The sequence below is a fragment of the Ascidia mentula genome, chromosome 8, assembly GCF_947561715.1.
Source record: "Ascidia mentula chromosome 8, kaAscMent1.1, whole genome shotgun sequence".
Lineage (NCBI taxonomy): Eukaryota > Metazoa > Chordata > Ascidiacea > Phlebobranchia > Ascidiidae > Ascidia > Ascidia mentula.
In genome coordinates, this window is record NC_138573.1 from 15152095 (window position 1) to 15165146 (window position 13052).

The following is a 13052-nucleotide window of genomic DNA, read 5'->3' on the forward strand; positions in this document are numbered from 1 at the left end:
AATTATTGTGCTTTGTATGCACCTAAACAGTACACACCGTCGCTTGCTTTTTCAATGTTTTGCAAACCACTTTGCGGGCATTTAAACATTTTTTGGGAATTGCGCTGCGGTTGCGCACCCAAATGTGTTTCATAAAGGCCTGTCCAAAGGATTTTTCGCATGATGGATACAAGGGTCCAGCACAGCAGGTTCAAGCGTTATTAAAACATGAATTTTTTATAACTTGGGTAAGAAACTCAATTAAAAAAGCACCCAAGATGTTTGGACAGGGTAAAATTAATTTAAATCAATACAAGAAAAATCGATAGGAGTTTAATGTCAGATTGTCATCGTTTAATATCCGTCCACAAGGAATAATCCAATTTTTTAAATGTCAACTCTTCGGCGCACGCGTCCTCTTTCCTTCAAAAATCAGTTCAAGAAAAATACAATAAGTTGTCTGATAAATAATAATCCCATGACTTTGCAAGGATTCGATTCGAACTCTCCAAATCCGCGATTTAGGATCTTCCATGTGATATTTGTCCAAGAAATCACAAAATCGCTGTTTTTTGTGAGGCCTTCTGACAATTAGGGCAGCTCATAGTGTCCAGAATTCCCTGTTCGGCAACGCATCTAAAAACAGTTAAAATCTTGCTTTTTGTCTTTTCCTGTTTACGCGTTTTTCGGGTTATTGTGGTGTTAGTATGGACACATTCTCTTTGAGATTTTACGTATATTGTTAATTAGCAAACACAATAAAAAAAATATAGTGCTGGAATTTAGTACGTGTACTTATTTTAAAACCTTTATTTTAAAACAAGCCATTGTTTGTCATCCAACAACACAGATGTCCAATGGGAAATATGTAAATTACGAAAAAACTTTACTTTAGTCTTCAATGCAACCTATAGAAATATTACAATAAAACCTAAGTTTTATAACTCACTTCAAATGGAAGAGGTGAGCGCAGGGCAGTGCCTGCAGTAATTCGTGCTTTTCTCCTATTGGCTCAGAGCAGACCCCGCAGAAGAGCCCCAAAACTTCCATCATTCTGTGGTAACTAAGTGTGCTGCTCCTGGCGCGTTCCTGGTCAGACATTCGCTGGTACAAAACCGCCAGTTCACCTCGGATGCGCATGGACACCATCTAGCGGAAAAAAATTCATACGTCTTGTGCACGACATTAATCATGGTGGCGGACCTTGTGGCATGTTTGGTCAAAAATAATAACGTGGAAATAACGCTTTCTACTTAACATATCATGTGTGAAGTGTGAAACCCAAATTGTGGGACAAACCTCGTCTTACATCGTTATGTTGTCATATCTCTTTCGATTTCTTTTAATTGTTTTATTGTTGACGGTTACCTTGCATCCTATATGATCGGCCAACTCCAACCCCGACGAGTATTGTTGAAGAGCCTGTGGAGGATGGTGGTAAGAAATAATTAAGCAAAGAAAAAACATTCTAAGACTTTTAACGTCAGCAAATAAAATGATGTTAACAACATCTAAAATACATTCAATCAACAAGCAAACAAAACAGTTAAACCTGCTGGAAGTCTTTGCTCCTGATCAAAGCTTTGGCCTTTCCAATTGCTACCAGCACTTGTCCGTACCTATGTCCCGTCTCCACCATGAGGCCAAGGGCGGCATCATAACGTGGTAGCGATCTGTCCGCATCTTTCCTGACTCTGTGCACGTCGGCGAAGTTCAACATACAGTAAGCCTGAGCTAGGCGGTTTTTCTCATCCAACGCAACTTGCATCACGTCCTAATTGGAAACATGAAAGGTGTTAAACCTGTCGCAGCTAAAAGGGCGATAATACCAGCTTGCTGTACTCTTATACACAACTTCAATATTTTGCAGTTCTAATGCATACATATATCATTGTGTTAGTGCACTCCGTACATATACCCAATGGTAAAGCATTGCATGTTCTATCGAATCTAGCCAACCAAGAATGCATAGCAGCACTGCATAGGCCTTTATACTTGACGATTCTATCTATTATATATATATATGTATTATTCCAGTTTGGTTAACGGTTTTCAGTTCTTTTGCGATTTATTCTGCTGCCACAGGATTTATCACAAACCTCAAATATTCTCATCGCTTCTTCGAGCTTTCCTACTTTTCTGTACGCAGCCGCCAAGCTAAGTTGTGTTGTGATCGAGTAACTCTTGTTCCATTCCCTACCATGTTCAGCCAGAAGCTCCGCAGCTTTTGTGGGGAAAAATGTTGCCTATTGACAAAATAGGAAGAAAATCATTGGAAGACATTAACAACGGTTTACAACTCGGAAGATTTAATACAACCAAAAAAATATGTGTGTTTTCAACTTTAATCCTACGATATTTGGCTTTTTCGGTTGAACCGAGATGTTGTTCCCTCAACAAATTAGTTTTACTTGATCTGCTAACGCGTGACAGCTATATACAAAAATACTACCTTTTCATAATCCTTGACTTCCAAGTAAAAAGCTCCCATAGCGCAACAAGCCAAGCATTCCAAAGCCCTGTTTTCATAGGAATGAGCCATGCTGAGTGACTTTTCAAGGCTTTCCATCGCCATTTTGAGATTACAAATTCCAAGGTGACCTTGACCTCGAATCAGGTAAGCATGTCCGCAGATTAATATGCTTTCGTTTGATCCGCCACGTATGGATCCGATGAGATCAAGGCATTTTTGCGTGTAGTCGCAAGCTTTTGCAAAGTTGGACAACATGAGGTTTCCCCTTGGAAAAAAAATAAACGTCTTTAAACTGAAGGTTGTGATAATGTTTTAGCACTCAACCATCAATAATAAAAGCAATATTGCATGTATCGCGAGACATAACCCCTAACTGGTCTACAAAGTTGGTGGAATGTAATATACGGGTATAGATGTCTGGCTTAACAGGCCACACCAGTCATTTACACTAAAAAGTGCAAAAAATTATACCTTGCTAGGCTGAGATACGAATCTGCCAGCAACACCACACAGCTCGAAGAGTCCGCAATTCCGTGTTTAACTGCTCCAATCGCATTTGCCAACTCAATTTGCCGAACAGCAAAAGCCACCACCATGCGGTACTTCCCCCATGTTGAAAGTATGCGGATGGCCAATCCGACGCATTCCCACTTTGCAAGCGGCGTTTTGTATTTCCGTTTGATGGCGCTTTCGAACGCGTCACAAGCCTCTCCCTCGCTTGGCTGTTCAACGAGTTGCCGTAGCAAACGTTCTATTTGCTTGTGAGCGTTTGCGTGCTCACCTGACGAACCGTTGTGGGAACAACCTAACGCGAATGAGTCTGTTGTCTGGTTTTGTCCCATCTTGATTTGAATAAGCCACACACTTTCCAAATACCTTTGTTGAAACGATCAAGTCAGTTTTGCTGATGGCGCTGAAATCTCCAATCTATAGAATTGGAGTTGAAATTACTAGCAAACATATGTAGTAAAATTAATACCTGAAAAATATTGAGGGGCATATAAATTTAATTTTCAATATATATAGAAAAATATACAAGTAGTGGGTCGCAACACATTTGCCACCAACAAATACAATAACTTTCGCCACAGTTACACCTATGGTATTGTTTGAACAGATTATGTAAACAACAAAACGTAACAAAACCAGACAACAATACAACCCTGGAATGCAACGTAAACTGTTAAAATCGCGACCAAGACAATAGTTACGGCGAAAACGAATGACAAGTATTGCCTCAATTAAGTTACAACAAACGAAAAGCCATAAACTTTTCTTAAACCTTTAGTGTGGTTAAACAGAACAAGCCTGTTTTCCACGACTTCGAAATTTAAAAATACTTCTGCCTGTATTCTGTACCGTTGCCTCTATCTTCTAAAAAGCGCCTACATATTAACACCGCTACAGCAATCACAAGAAAACATTGTTACACTTCTTTTGGCAACTACCCACCATTTCACAAACAACTACGTTGGTTAAAACTTCAAAGGAACCGCCGTAAGTACGTCTGTCACTGCCTCTTCACCTCGAAAGGAAGCTCGTTGACAAATGATAACGTGTGAATTGCTTCCATTAAGCCTTTTGCTCAGTGGTCTATAACCTCTAAGTGACCTTGTTGCACTTTACCAACCAATCCATACTGTTTCAGTCAGTGATTGCCAACCATACACCAAGACGTTGTGTAAGGGGTTTTTCTTTCTGCAACATTAACTTTAGCATGTTAAAAGACTTTCGACTCGTTTTTTGGCAAAAACGGGTAAGACATATTCGAATATCATCACGATTTTGAGCCTTTAAAAATTTGGCAAATGTACATTGACGTAGTTGGTTTTCCGATTGTTGCGTAGACAAAGCAAGTTTTCGTTTCACTGATCGATTTTTCGATGTTAGAATGCTAAAACCTCATTATAAAGTGATTTTGCGAAGGGTATCGTCGCCATTGTATAAATTATTTCAACATTGTAGATAACCTTTCCTGTACAAACTATAGACGCAGTTTCACATTGTTAATAGCAATAACATTTATTTAGTAGGCAGAGATAGTTGAAAACCAAAAATATCGAACCACCAGACACATTTCAAAAACCATAGATAACTGTTCATATTTCAACACTACATACATCACAAAGCTTGCGGCTGAACAAGATCAAACCCAGGCGCTGATTAGCTGGGGATGCAAGTCTCCTTGGAATTCCCACGAGACGTGACGATAGCCAGGGGAAAAACGCGAGTTCGCACTGGGTTAACTTGTAGTGCGACGCGGCATAATTAAATGTATGTTGAATTACTCGTGAAAATTCGACCACAGATTTACACATGAATCGGTCATGGTTACATGTAGCAAAGTACGTATTCGCGAAATAAATTTTGACTATACATGCGCAGCGCTTGTCTGACCTTACATGTATTTTTGTACTTTAACGGATTTTTGTTTTTTTTGATAAACAAGAACCGATTTTAGTTTTGCTGCTTTCTGTTAATTTATTGTTTGATCCCTTGTACCTTGGTTTTGTTGTTTTAGGTTTCGTCCTATTGAAGGGTACAAGGGAGATAACAATTAAAAAAATTAAGTGTCGAAAATTGGGGCATTTGCTCCCAAGTCACTCGACTACGCTTCAAATACGCGTATAATCTGGCTGATGGAATACATAAACAAAGCGCCTGGACAGCAAGTTACCATCAGGATCTAAAAATTTTGTAGTCTCACTAATTTTGAAAATGTCCTGAGTATACAAACACGTGTATTGTGGTTCCAGAAAGACAGAATTCACATGTTTGAAAACAAGCAGAGTGGATCAGCAACTTCGTTCATTTAGCCTGGCATAAGCTATGCGGTGGCAAGTTGAATTACTCTCGAGCACCTTTTCTCATCACTCAAGACGTCAGAGCGGGCTGATGACGCCAAACTAACATTCGGAGCGTTTTTTCTTTGCATAATATGACGGAGGGCGAACCCCGTTCAAACAGTTGCTTTTCAATTCTTATGTGTCAATTCTGATAGGTAATAATACCTTTGTTATGAAAACACTTCCTGGCCCACCAACTTGCAAAGGCCGATAGTAATTCGTTTACTGTGTGAAACACCAATTGCTGCACAACACATAAATCAAAACAATTGCACATGAAAAAAAGTTGAAGCAAAGTCGGACGATGTTTTTTCACGAAGCTTTCACCAATTTTGTTCATACTTTTCAAGTATCGTAAGTTTTTATATGATAAAACAGTCGGACTTATGTAACTTTCGGCAAACAAATGATAAGCGTGTTTAACAGAGTCCACAACCACTTGTTAATTTGTAGGCGCGCTTTGCTAAGGAAAAGCAAACAAAGTGACAAAATACTTATCGGGAACTCGAACAAAACACGGAGGTTATTCGACCGCGTGAAAAGGTTCCCAACAGGCGAGAAAGTAGAAATTACAATAAAAATAGGCACCAGGTTTTATGATACGTCTTGGTTCTCACAGAAATTGGACATTAGTAATTGCATCCCGCAAAGGTTTGTATTCTTTCAAACTGGGTAAATACGAAAAAACTTCGCCTAATTCGTACAAAGTTTGAGGTACAAATGATCCGAAATGTTTCTCTCATTATCTTCGCAATTTAGGATAAAAGTTGCTCTTTTTACACCCCTAAAGTGCACAAAGTGATCGGAAACCATTTCGTTCGGGGTAACCTTTTTTCATAAAGAGGCCCCCAAAATTGTCTCCCGGAAATATATCTCAAAAATAATTCAATACATTGAGAAACGCGGTTAATAAAGTTTACACTGTTTACACTAATACATGTATAGATGTGTATATCAGATTTAAATGACACAAGCGCTCCTTTTGGGAAATCTGTGAAGGTTACGTGCAAAAAATATCTAACGAATGTAGATTGACATTTTACGTTACCAAGTAATCATGTCTAAACAGTATGACAGCCTTTGGAGATATTAAATAATTGCCAGCTGTGATAATTCTCATAAGGCGACCTATTTCGCAAGTACCTTGGCATAAGAAATTTGACGGCAAGTGCAATAATATACGTTATAACCTCTGAGACGTGGAACTACCAACAGACCGCAATGTTCTCACAAGCATTGGGAAAACACATCATTGACGTTGGAGTTCCTATATATTTTGGCGATATGAGCTGAGATCGCCAAATATAAAGGGCCTGCGCAGTGGGATCCTGCTTTGCTATGCGAAAGCATGGTAATACTTCTGCGTTGTCTGATTACGGTGGTGGAGATTCTTAAGTATGTGAAGGTCGCCTGGCAAGTTGTGCTCACCGGTGTACCTTGGCCACAATATACCTCGTGAAGCCAGAGCTCAGTTGGTAGAGCGTTGGGCCCGCGCTTAGCCACGGTCGTGCGTTCAAACCTCACCGGGAGCTTGATTTTTCATTTCTTGCTCCGACTTGTCGTGAAAAGTGGCTAATCCAGCTAGGCTGCAATGCCTCGGCTGCGAAGCCTGTAAACCTTATCATTGGCGTTGGTTTTCTTTTATATAGTGCGGAGACATTCTGGGTTCGAGGACAATATAGTTAAAGAAAAATGTTATTTTCTACTTCTGTGGTTTGCTTGTGTGCCGCAATCCTTGGGTGTAAAGCTGATCGGTTATCAGGTGCTGATTCACTTTCTATCAATCAAAAAGCATTGGAAGGAAATTACCCATATTGTCAATGTCCATACTATGATTAAGCTCTGACTCAACTTCAACAACAAATTGATGCGTTAAAAGGTTTGGGCAATATGTTAAAAACTAGTTACTTTTGGAAAACCGTTTAAGTTGGGATTACTGCAAAGGGTCTACAGAAACGTGCTTTCATACCAATATCAGCAGAAACTAAACGTTAAAAGTTTAAATCATAGTCAGTCACCTAATTTAATTGTGTAGAGCTTCATAAGAACACATCGTGTGGTGACATTTGGTCAAGTGGGGCAACTGAAAGTGGAATTTACACGATTTTTCCTTTTCACGATTGCAGCAAGTCGTTTGAAGTATACTGCGACTTTACTGAAGACCTACCGGGATGGATTGTAAGAAAAGTGAACTATTATGTAGAGTCTACATTGTAGACTATCTACGGTCAAAATAAAAAAATACTTGTCGGCCGCAAGATCGTTTGACTGCACTTATTAAACCACACAGATTGCTCAGCCTAACGACGGCCCTCGGTGCCTGATTGGCTTCAGGGCCCAGCATATAATTCAGGAAAAATATTTTTGGTAAACCTGTGACAAATTTGAAGTTTATCATCAAATTATAAAATGGGCTGTATGAGTCTTTCGTCTACAAATTATGCTGGTTTGCACTCTATAAGAAGACTGACTTGTATTTTCTACAATACACAATATTTCGCGAGCACCTCTCGCTTCATCAGGTGTTTATACATGCGAAAGCTTGTGTACTTTCGAATACAAATTTCAGTCTTCTTAAAACAGTGCCAAACCAGGATAATTCAGTTTATTATCGTTTGCATTTATATGAAGACTTTTCAACGACGTATGGATGGATCCTTGTACTTTTACTTGTATTGGGATGATTACGTCAATGGATTCGGTGACATGAACACAGAATTTTGGCTGGGTAAGTGTAGACATGCAAAAACAACATTTAAAAACCATGACTTGCGAATTGGATTTTGACAGGTTTGGAAACTCTTCACCAGATTACATCTGAAAAGAATTACGAGTTACGCGTAGACATGGAAGATTTTGAGGGAGAAACAAGATACGCAAAGTACAGGTAATAACAACAAATATGCTTCATACTTATAACTGGTTTACATTCATATAACTACTGTCACCTTTGTTGTTTTAGCACTTTTAAAGTAGGTGCAGGACCTGGGTACCGCCTCGAGGTTTCTGGTTACTCCGGCGATGCAGGTTCGTTTTGAGCATTTAATGGCATATTAGTTCCCAAAAAATATTTCCACCTGTTCAGTGATACAGATTAAATTTTACGTGTTTCGAACAACATATTTATATGTTGTCAACAAGCAAACAAAAAACATTTTTGAAACAAATTTTCACATAATAACTCTTAATTGGCATTGTAATTTTGTCAGTAGCAAAATCTCGTTGTCATTAATATGTACTTCGTCTACTAGTTGGCATCGTTGGATCCTACAAGCATAAGTTTTGAGTTGAATAATACGATTTTCGTATGTACAGGAGATGCGATGTACTTCCATGATGGTATGAAGTTCAGCACAAGAGATGTTAAACAGGACGAAGGAGGTGAGGAAAATTGTGCCCAAGTGTACCAAGGGGCCTGGTGGTACAAGAAATGCCACAGGACAAATCCAAATGGATTGTATCTGGGAGGGGAACACATCTCGCATGCTGACGGAGTTGAGTGGACTCCATGGCACGGTTACAAATACTCTCTGAAGAGAATTGAGTTTAAGATTCGACCGAGGCTCTGCTAAATGCAAGGAATATTCAGAATATTGTGATTTTGGTGTTTTGTAATTCCTTTTAGCTATAACACACCTGCTTGGGATTTTGTATGTCAAGGACAAAACCAAACGATATCGAAAAATACAATCCACAGTATAAAAGTTAATTGTTTTCCTGGTTGTATATAGTAAGACTAATTAAACGTTTGCCGAAAATAATCCGCTAAAAATCAAGCGCTGTTAGTATAAAACAACTAAAAGAAAATGAAAGATACTATAAACAGGGTTACCACACCCCTATTTTCAAAAGCCATGTTTTAGAAAATACATAGGACTATGGGCATTTAAAAAAAAAAGGGCTCATTTACTATTTAATTTCTGCTCAAAACATGCTTCAATGATAAGGTAGTGTGCCTGTTTACTAGTCTAGGCGGATGCAGATTAAACATAGCTAAATGGCATTGTTATTAGTTCCGATGCATCAAGTAGAACTGTGGTGCAGTTAACAACAGATTTGGTGACGTTGGTATGCTAAACAAATAAATGCAACATATTGAAAACTCAGTGGTGTTGTTCATTTGTAAGCTTGCTTGCTATTAAGTGTAAATTTGTTTTGATCACGAATCGTTTTCAAACGCTTACTCATCTTTAGCGTACGATGGTTACCAAAGAGGAGGCAAGCCGAACAATTCTTAATCTAATGTAAAATATTTACTACTTAGCGACTGGTATTGTTACACTGAAGTAAAGTTTAAGTTTCTGTTAAATTTTGGTTCGATCGTGCCTAGAACAGCATATAAACTACATGCTGATGTGAGGAAAATTTTGGCATGTGGTAATAAAAATGTTCTATGTTTATTAGAAAACAAATGATTACAAGCAAACGCGATAAGTGGCGACGTAAGCCACTCCAACATTGCAAGAAAGTTCATAAAAATGTTCTATAACAATTCATACTGTGTGCAAAAGTTACAAACGCTTCACTACTGACCTGCGGCGATGGCAACTAGGCCCTCAGCAGACCCAACGTTTAAACTAAATGTGAAAAAAATACTGATGACGAATACGCACTTAACTAGTTGCCAAAATGCAAGCATCTGATGAACAGAAAAACATACTTTGAACATGGTACTTATAAAGTACAGAAATTTTGGCGCAAATTAAAGCATGATTTGCAGCACACTAAATATTAGTATGATAAACAAGTACAAGTGGCATGACAATTAATTTGCCACATTTGATGCTTAAACTTCCTCAGATAGGAGCTTAGATTTGCTTTCTTGGTATTCTTGAAGTTTTTCCTCAAGATTTGCAACTTCAAACAGGAGCTGGCATGCCACAATATGGGGTGGAATGTGATTCGGGTCAGATATTTCCAACAAAAAATCTGGTGGCTTTACTCCCATCTTTTGAAACCTTTTTAATATCTCCTGTGGTGCAGCGTACATCTAAAACACACAACAGCATATTTGGTTTTTAATACTTACAGTTTAAATCTTATAATGTAGTCAGAGGTTTGCAAATTAGTGATGCAGAATAATATATTCCTACAGCAAATATTTTATTTTCTCTCACAAAAAACTTTAGTGAGTATAAGCATTGGGGACATCACAATGGTGTTAATAACGTGCACTACATTAAGCTGGTGTTGAAGGTAATTAAATGCCAAAACTACAGAGTTTCAAAAACTAAATTTAACAAAAGTTTGTCAGTTAGATTTAAGCTACAGCATTTACAGTATTTTCCTATCAAAGTTTAATGGTTTAAAGACAAAAAACAGACAACTTTCTTTACCTTGTCACCAATGATACTTGGAAATGCATGAAACCTCTCTGGGTGGTGATTCAGGTAGTGTCTCAATAGGGATTGCTTGTCTTCAGTGATTTCCACATCCAAAGATTTTACCAACACTTGTGTCATGTCAAAGGTCTGTTCTGATTTACTTACACAATCAATCTAAAATTACATCCAATTTTTATTATGTTCGTGATAAGCACAGTGGTGGTGAATGTTACCTGAGTTTTAAGCAATACATCATTTGCTTGTGTTAAAGTCTTTTCAAAATATGCTTCTTCATCTTTCATTCCTGCAATATGCATGCATTAGGATTAAGTTAAACATGGTGCACTTGCACATATTACCAGAAAACACTTGACTTTCATTTACCTGTTACTTTCCCAAGCAAGTGAGAAAGAACCCAACAAGCATGTGTTAAACCTGTAGCTTCGATAAATGTGCAAACATGATAGAAAAAGTACATTACACGAAGGTTAAGAAAGTGAACTGGATATTTGGCTGCAACAATTTGTGGCATTAGCTGACCGACAATTACAACTAGGATGCATGTAAGAAATCCTGTTTCCAAAAGACTGGCCTACAAAAACAGTTTAATCATAGTCAGCATCTATATTTTGTTGTAGTATTTTGCTTCTTCTTACATAGAGCCATGATGGGACCGGAAAGAAAAAGTCTTTGTCCAAATTTTGCAGTGTGATTGTAGTGAGTTTGGCAATGAAAAACACTAGAAATACAACAAGAACCTAAAAAGTGGTGAAAAGGGCATAAAGTCACATAACTTTTGATAGAAAGGCATTTTTAAAAGCACGTTTTGTTTCTTACCTGTCGACCCATCAGAAATCGTTCCACATTGTCCTTGGAATTGGCAATTTGAGCCAACGCATATGACCGTGTATGTGTGTTTTTGTATGAATCTGGGTGTTGCCGTTTCAACTCCACCAATGATATCTGAAGTCCTGAATGGCATAAACACAATTGATATCAAAATATAAACAAAATTATATTTAACAGGCAGTTAAGGCAAAGAAAAAAACACACAATTAAATGAGAAATACATAAACTGCACATAAAAATACGTTACTAGTAATAGTAGTAGTAGAATAGCCAAATCAAATCAATTAAAAAGTCAAAACTCATATGCTTTTTAAACTGTACTTTACCTTCCACGATTCCAAGCAATATTAGGCACAACACAAACAGTGCTAATGCAGCCGGTCCAGGTACCGTTTTCCAAAACACTGTGTCTCCATTAACTATTGCATATACAGTTACAATTGCAGAAAACGCCAGCAAAGCAAAACTTATTCCGTAGCGCAAATAGTCCCACACGGTGGAGTCCCTAAGTTCGACCATTATCCTATGAGGGATAGGAGTTTATTTGTAAATAGCAACATTTTATTCTTTGTGCCGGTAATCAAAACTTTAAAATAGTTTGATAAGGTTTAAGTTGTAAATATTTTCAAAATCGAAAAGTAAAGTGCTAACCATTTTTAAAAGCACTTTTCAGTTATTTGTTTGCAACTGCAAGTATGGCGTGGCAAGGATATCACTTGCTACGCGTGGTTACAGTTTTGTAGTTAGTTCAGGGTTGCCAGCGACCTTGAACTTAAAAGAAGAATGACACTGAAAAACTAACATGATATTCTGTTGTTGTGAACACAGTATCGAAGAACATTTTTTGGGGGGATGATCGACGTCACCCGCCACAGACACGTCACCTAAAACGTGTTTGAGAATGCTTGCTTTTAATAATATTGGTGATAAAATACACCAACATAGGACATTTCATCACATTTGTTGCCCTTTAAAATAGGAAAAAAGTTAAATAAAGGGGCAGTATGATAAGTCTGTTTATAGCAGGCCCATGTCAAGCTGCGCTTATAGCTCTTACATGGGATTAGCTTAGTGTGGTGAATCAGAGTAACAAATAGCCTATCTTTAAAAAGAGCTCTAAATCCAGATAATGGCAACGCCACATTTTGCTATGAACACATATTGAAACAACCATAGCAACCATATTCGTTTTTTACTATTTGAGTGTTTGTACAAATAAAGTCTCCTGATGGATTTATGACGAAGTAAAAGATATAAAAATTTATGACATGAATCCCAAGTCGTTTGCTTCACAAGGTTGATTCATATATTTATGTTGGTGTTTATGTTCTTAGCGATAGATGCTAACAAACATAGGCGAAGTATGTTTATCAAATGAAAACCTAATGTTTGTCATATAAAAACTTTCCGAAGTAGTTATAAAAGGAGTCATATTAAATGTATAACACAAATGTATTTATTTGATCTAATTAGCATTCGGGCCCTTCGAGTTCAGTATTTCCCTTTGCACGTTCGACGCCTATAGCTTCCTGTCTACGTAGCGCCTCTGGGTGGACCATACACGTCAAGCTGTGGACTACT

General features: G+C 37.9%; 3 protein-coding genes across 3 annotated transcripts; 1 reads left to right on the forward strand and 2 right to left on the reverse strand.

Annotated features, from left to right (window-relative positions):
- Positions 1-70: 70 nt before the first annotated feature.
- Positions 71-3421, reverse strand: LOC145910132 (43 kDa receptor-associated protein of the synapse-like). The gene is made up of 7 exons (XM_082997156.1): positions 2924-3421; positions 2432-2717; positions 2079-2225; positions 1532-1753; positions 1348-1401; positions 929-1128; positions 71-615 (listed from the first exon to the last, which is right to left on the reverse strand). Exons 1-7 carry the CDS (start codon positions 3292-3294, stop codon positions 534-536), a joined length of 1362 nt encoding a protein of 453 aa, XP_082853282.1. The 5' UTR covers positions 3295-3421; the 3' UTR covers positions 71-533.
- Positions 3422-6990: 3569 nt separating this feature from the next.
- Positions 6991-8870, forward strand: LOC145912074 (fibrinogen C domain-containing protein 1-A-like). The gene is made up of 6 exons (XM_082999495.1): positions 6991-7060; positions 7334-7476; positions 7930-8026; positions 8089-8185; positions 8261-8325; positions 8614-8870. Exons 1-6 carry the CDS (start codon positions 6991-6993, stop codon positions 8868-8870), a joined length of 729 nt encoding a protein of 242 aa, XP_082855621.1.
- Positions 8871-9661: 791 nt separating this feature from the next.
- Positions 9662-11990, reverse strand: LOC145911675 (uncharacterized). Its single transcript, XM_082999086.1, has 7 exons — positions 11798-11990; positions 11460-11593; positions 11279-11380; positions 11007-11214; positions 10856-10926; positions 10635-10796; positions 9662-10288 (listed from the first exon to the last, which is right to left on the reverse strand). Exons 1-7 carry the CDS (start codon positions 11988-11990, stop codon positions 10085-10087), a joined length of 1074 nt encoding a protein of 357 aa, XP_082855212.1. The 3' UTR covers positions 9662-10084.
- Between the last annotated feature and the right edge of the window lie 1062 nt (positions 11991-13052).

What these genes read in the sequence shown, in the direction of transcription:
- LOC145910132 (XM_082997156.1), bottom strand. Translation starts at nt 3,294, where the DNA reads ATGGGACAAAACCAGACAACAGACTCATTCGCGTTAGGTTGTTCCCAC. An exon ending in AAGCGATGAGAATATTTGAG is followed by an intron (nt 1,754 to 2,078) that starts GTTTGTGATAAA and finishes GTTTCCAATTAG; the next exon opens with GACGTGATGCAAGTTGCGTT. An exon ending in GCTCACCTCTTCCATTTGAA is followed by an intron (nt 616 to 928) that starts GTGAGTTATAAA and finishes AACTGTTTTTAG; the next exon opens with ATGCGTTGCCGAACAGGGAA.
- LOC145912074 (XM_082999495.1), top strand. Translation starts at nt 6,991, where the DNA reads ATGTTATTTTCTACTTCTGTGGTTTGCTTGTGTGCCGCAATCCTTGGG. An exon ending in GAACACAGAATTTTGGCTGG is followed by an intron (nt 8,027 to 8,088) that starts GTAAGTGTAGAC and finishes GGATTTTGACAG; the next exon opens with GTTTGGAAACTCTTCACCAG. An exon ending in ACAAGATACGCAAAGTACAG is followed by an intron (nt 8,186 to 8,260) that starts GTAATAACAACA and finishes TTGTTGTTTTAG; the next exon opens with CACTTTTAAAGTAGGTGCAG.
- LOC145911675 (XM_082999086.1), bottom strand. Translation starts at nt 11,990, where the DNA reads ATGGTCGAACTTAGGGACTCCACCGTGTGGGACTATTTGCGCTACGGA. An exon ending in CGGTCCCATCATGGCTCTAT is followed by an intron (nt 11,215 to 11,278) that starts GTAAGAAGAAGC and finishes CTGTTTTTGTAG; the next exon opens with GCCAGTCTTTTGGAAACAGG. An exon ending in CAAGTATCATTGGTGACAAG is followed by an intron (nt 10,289 to 10,634) that starts GTAAAGAAAGTT and finishes TGTGTGTTTTAG; the next exon opens with ATGTACGCTGCACCACAGGA.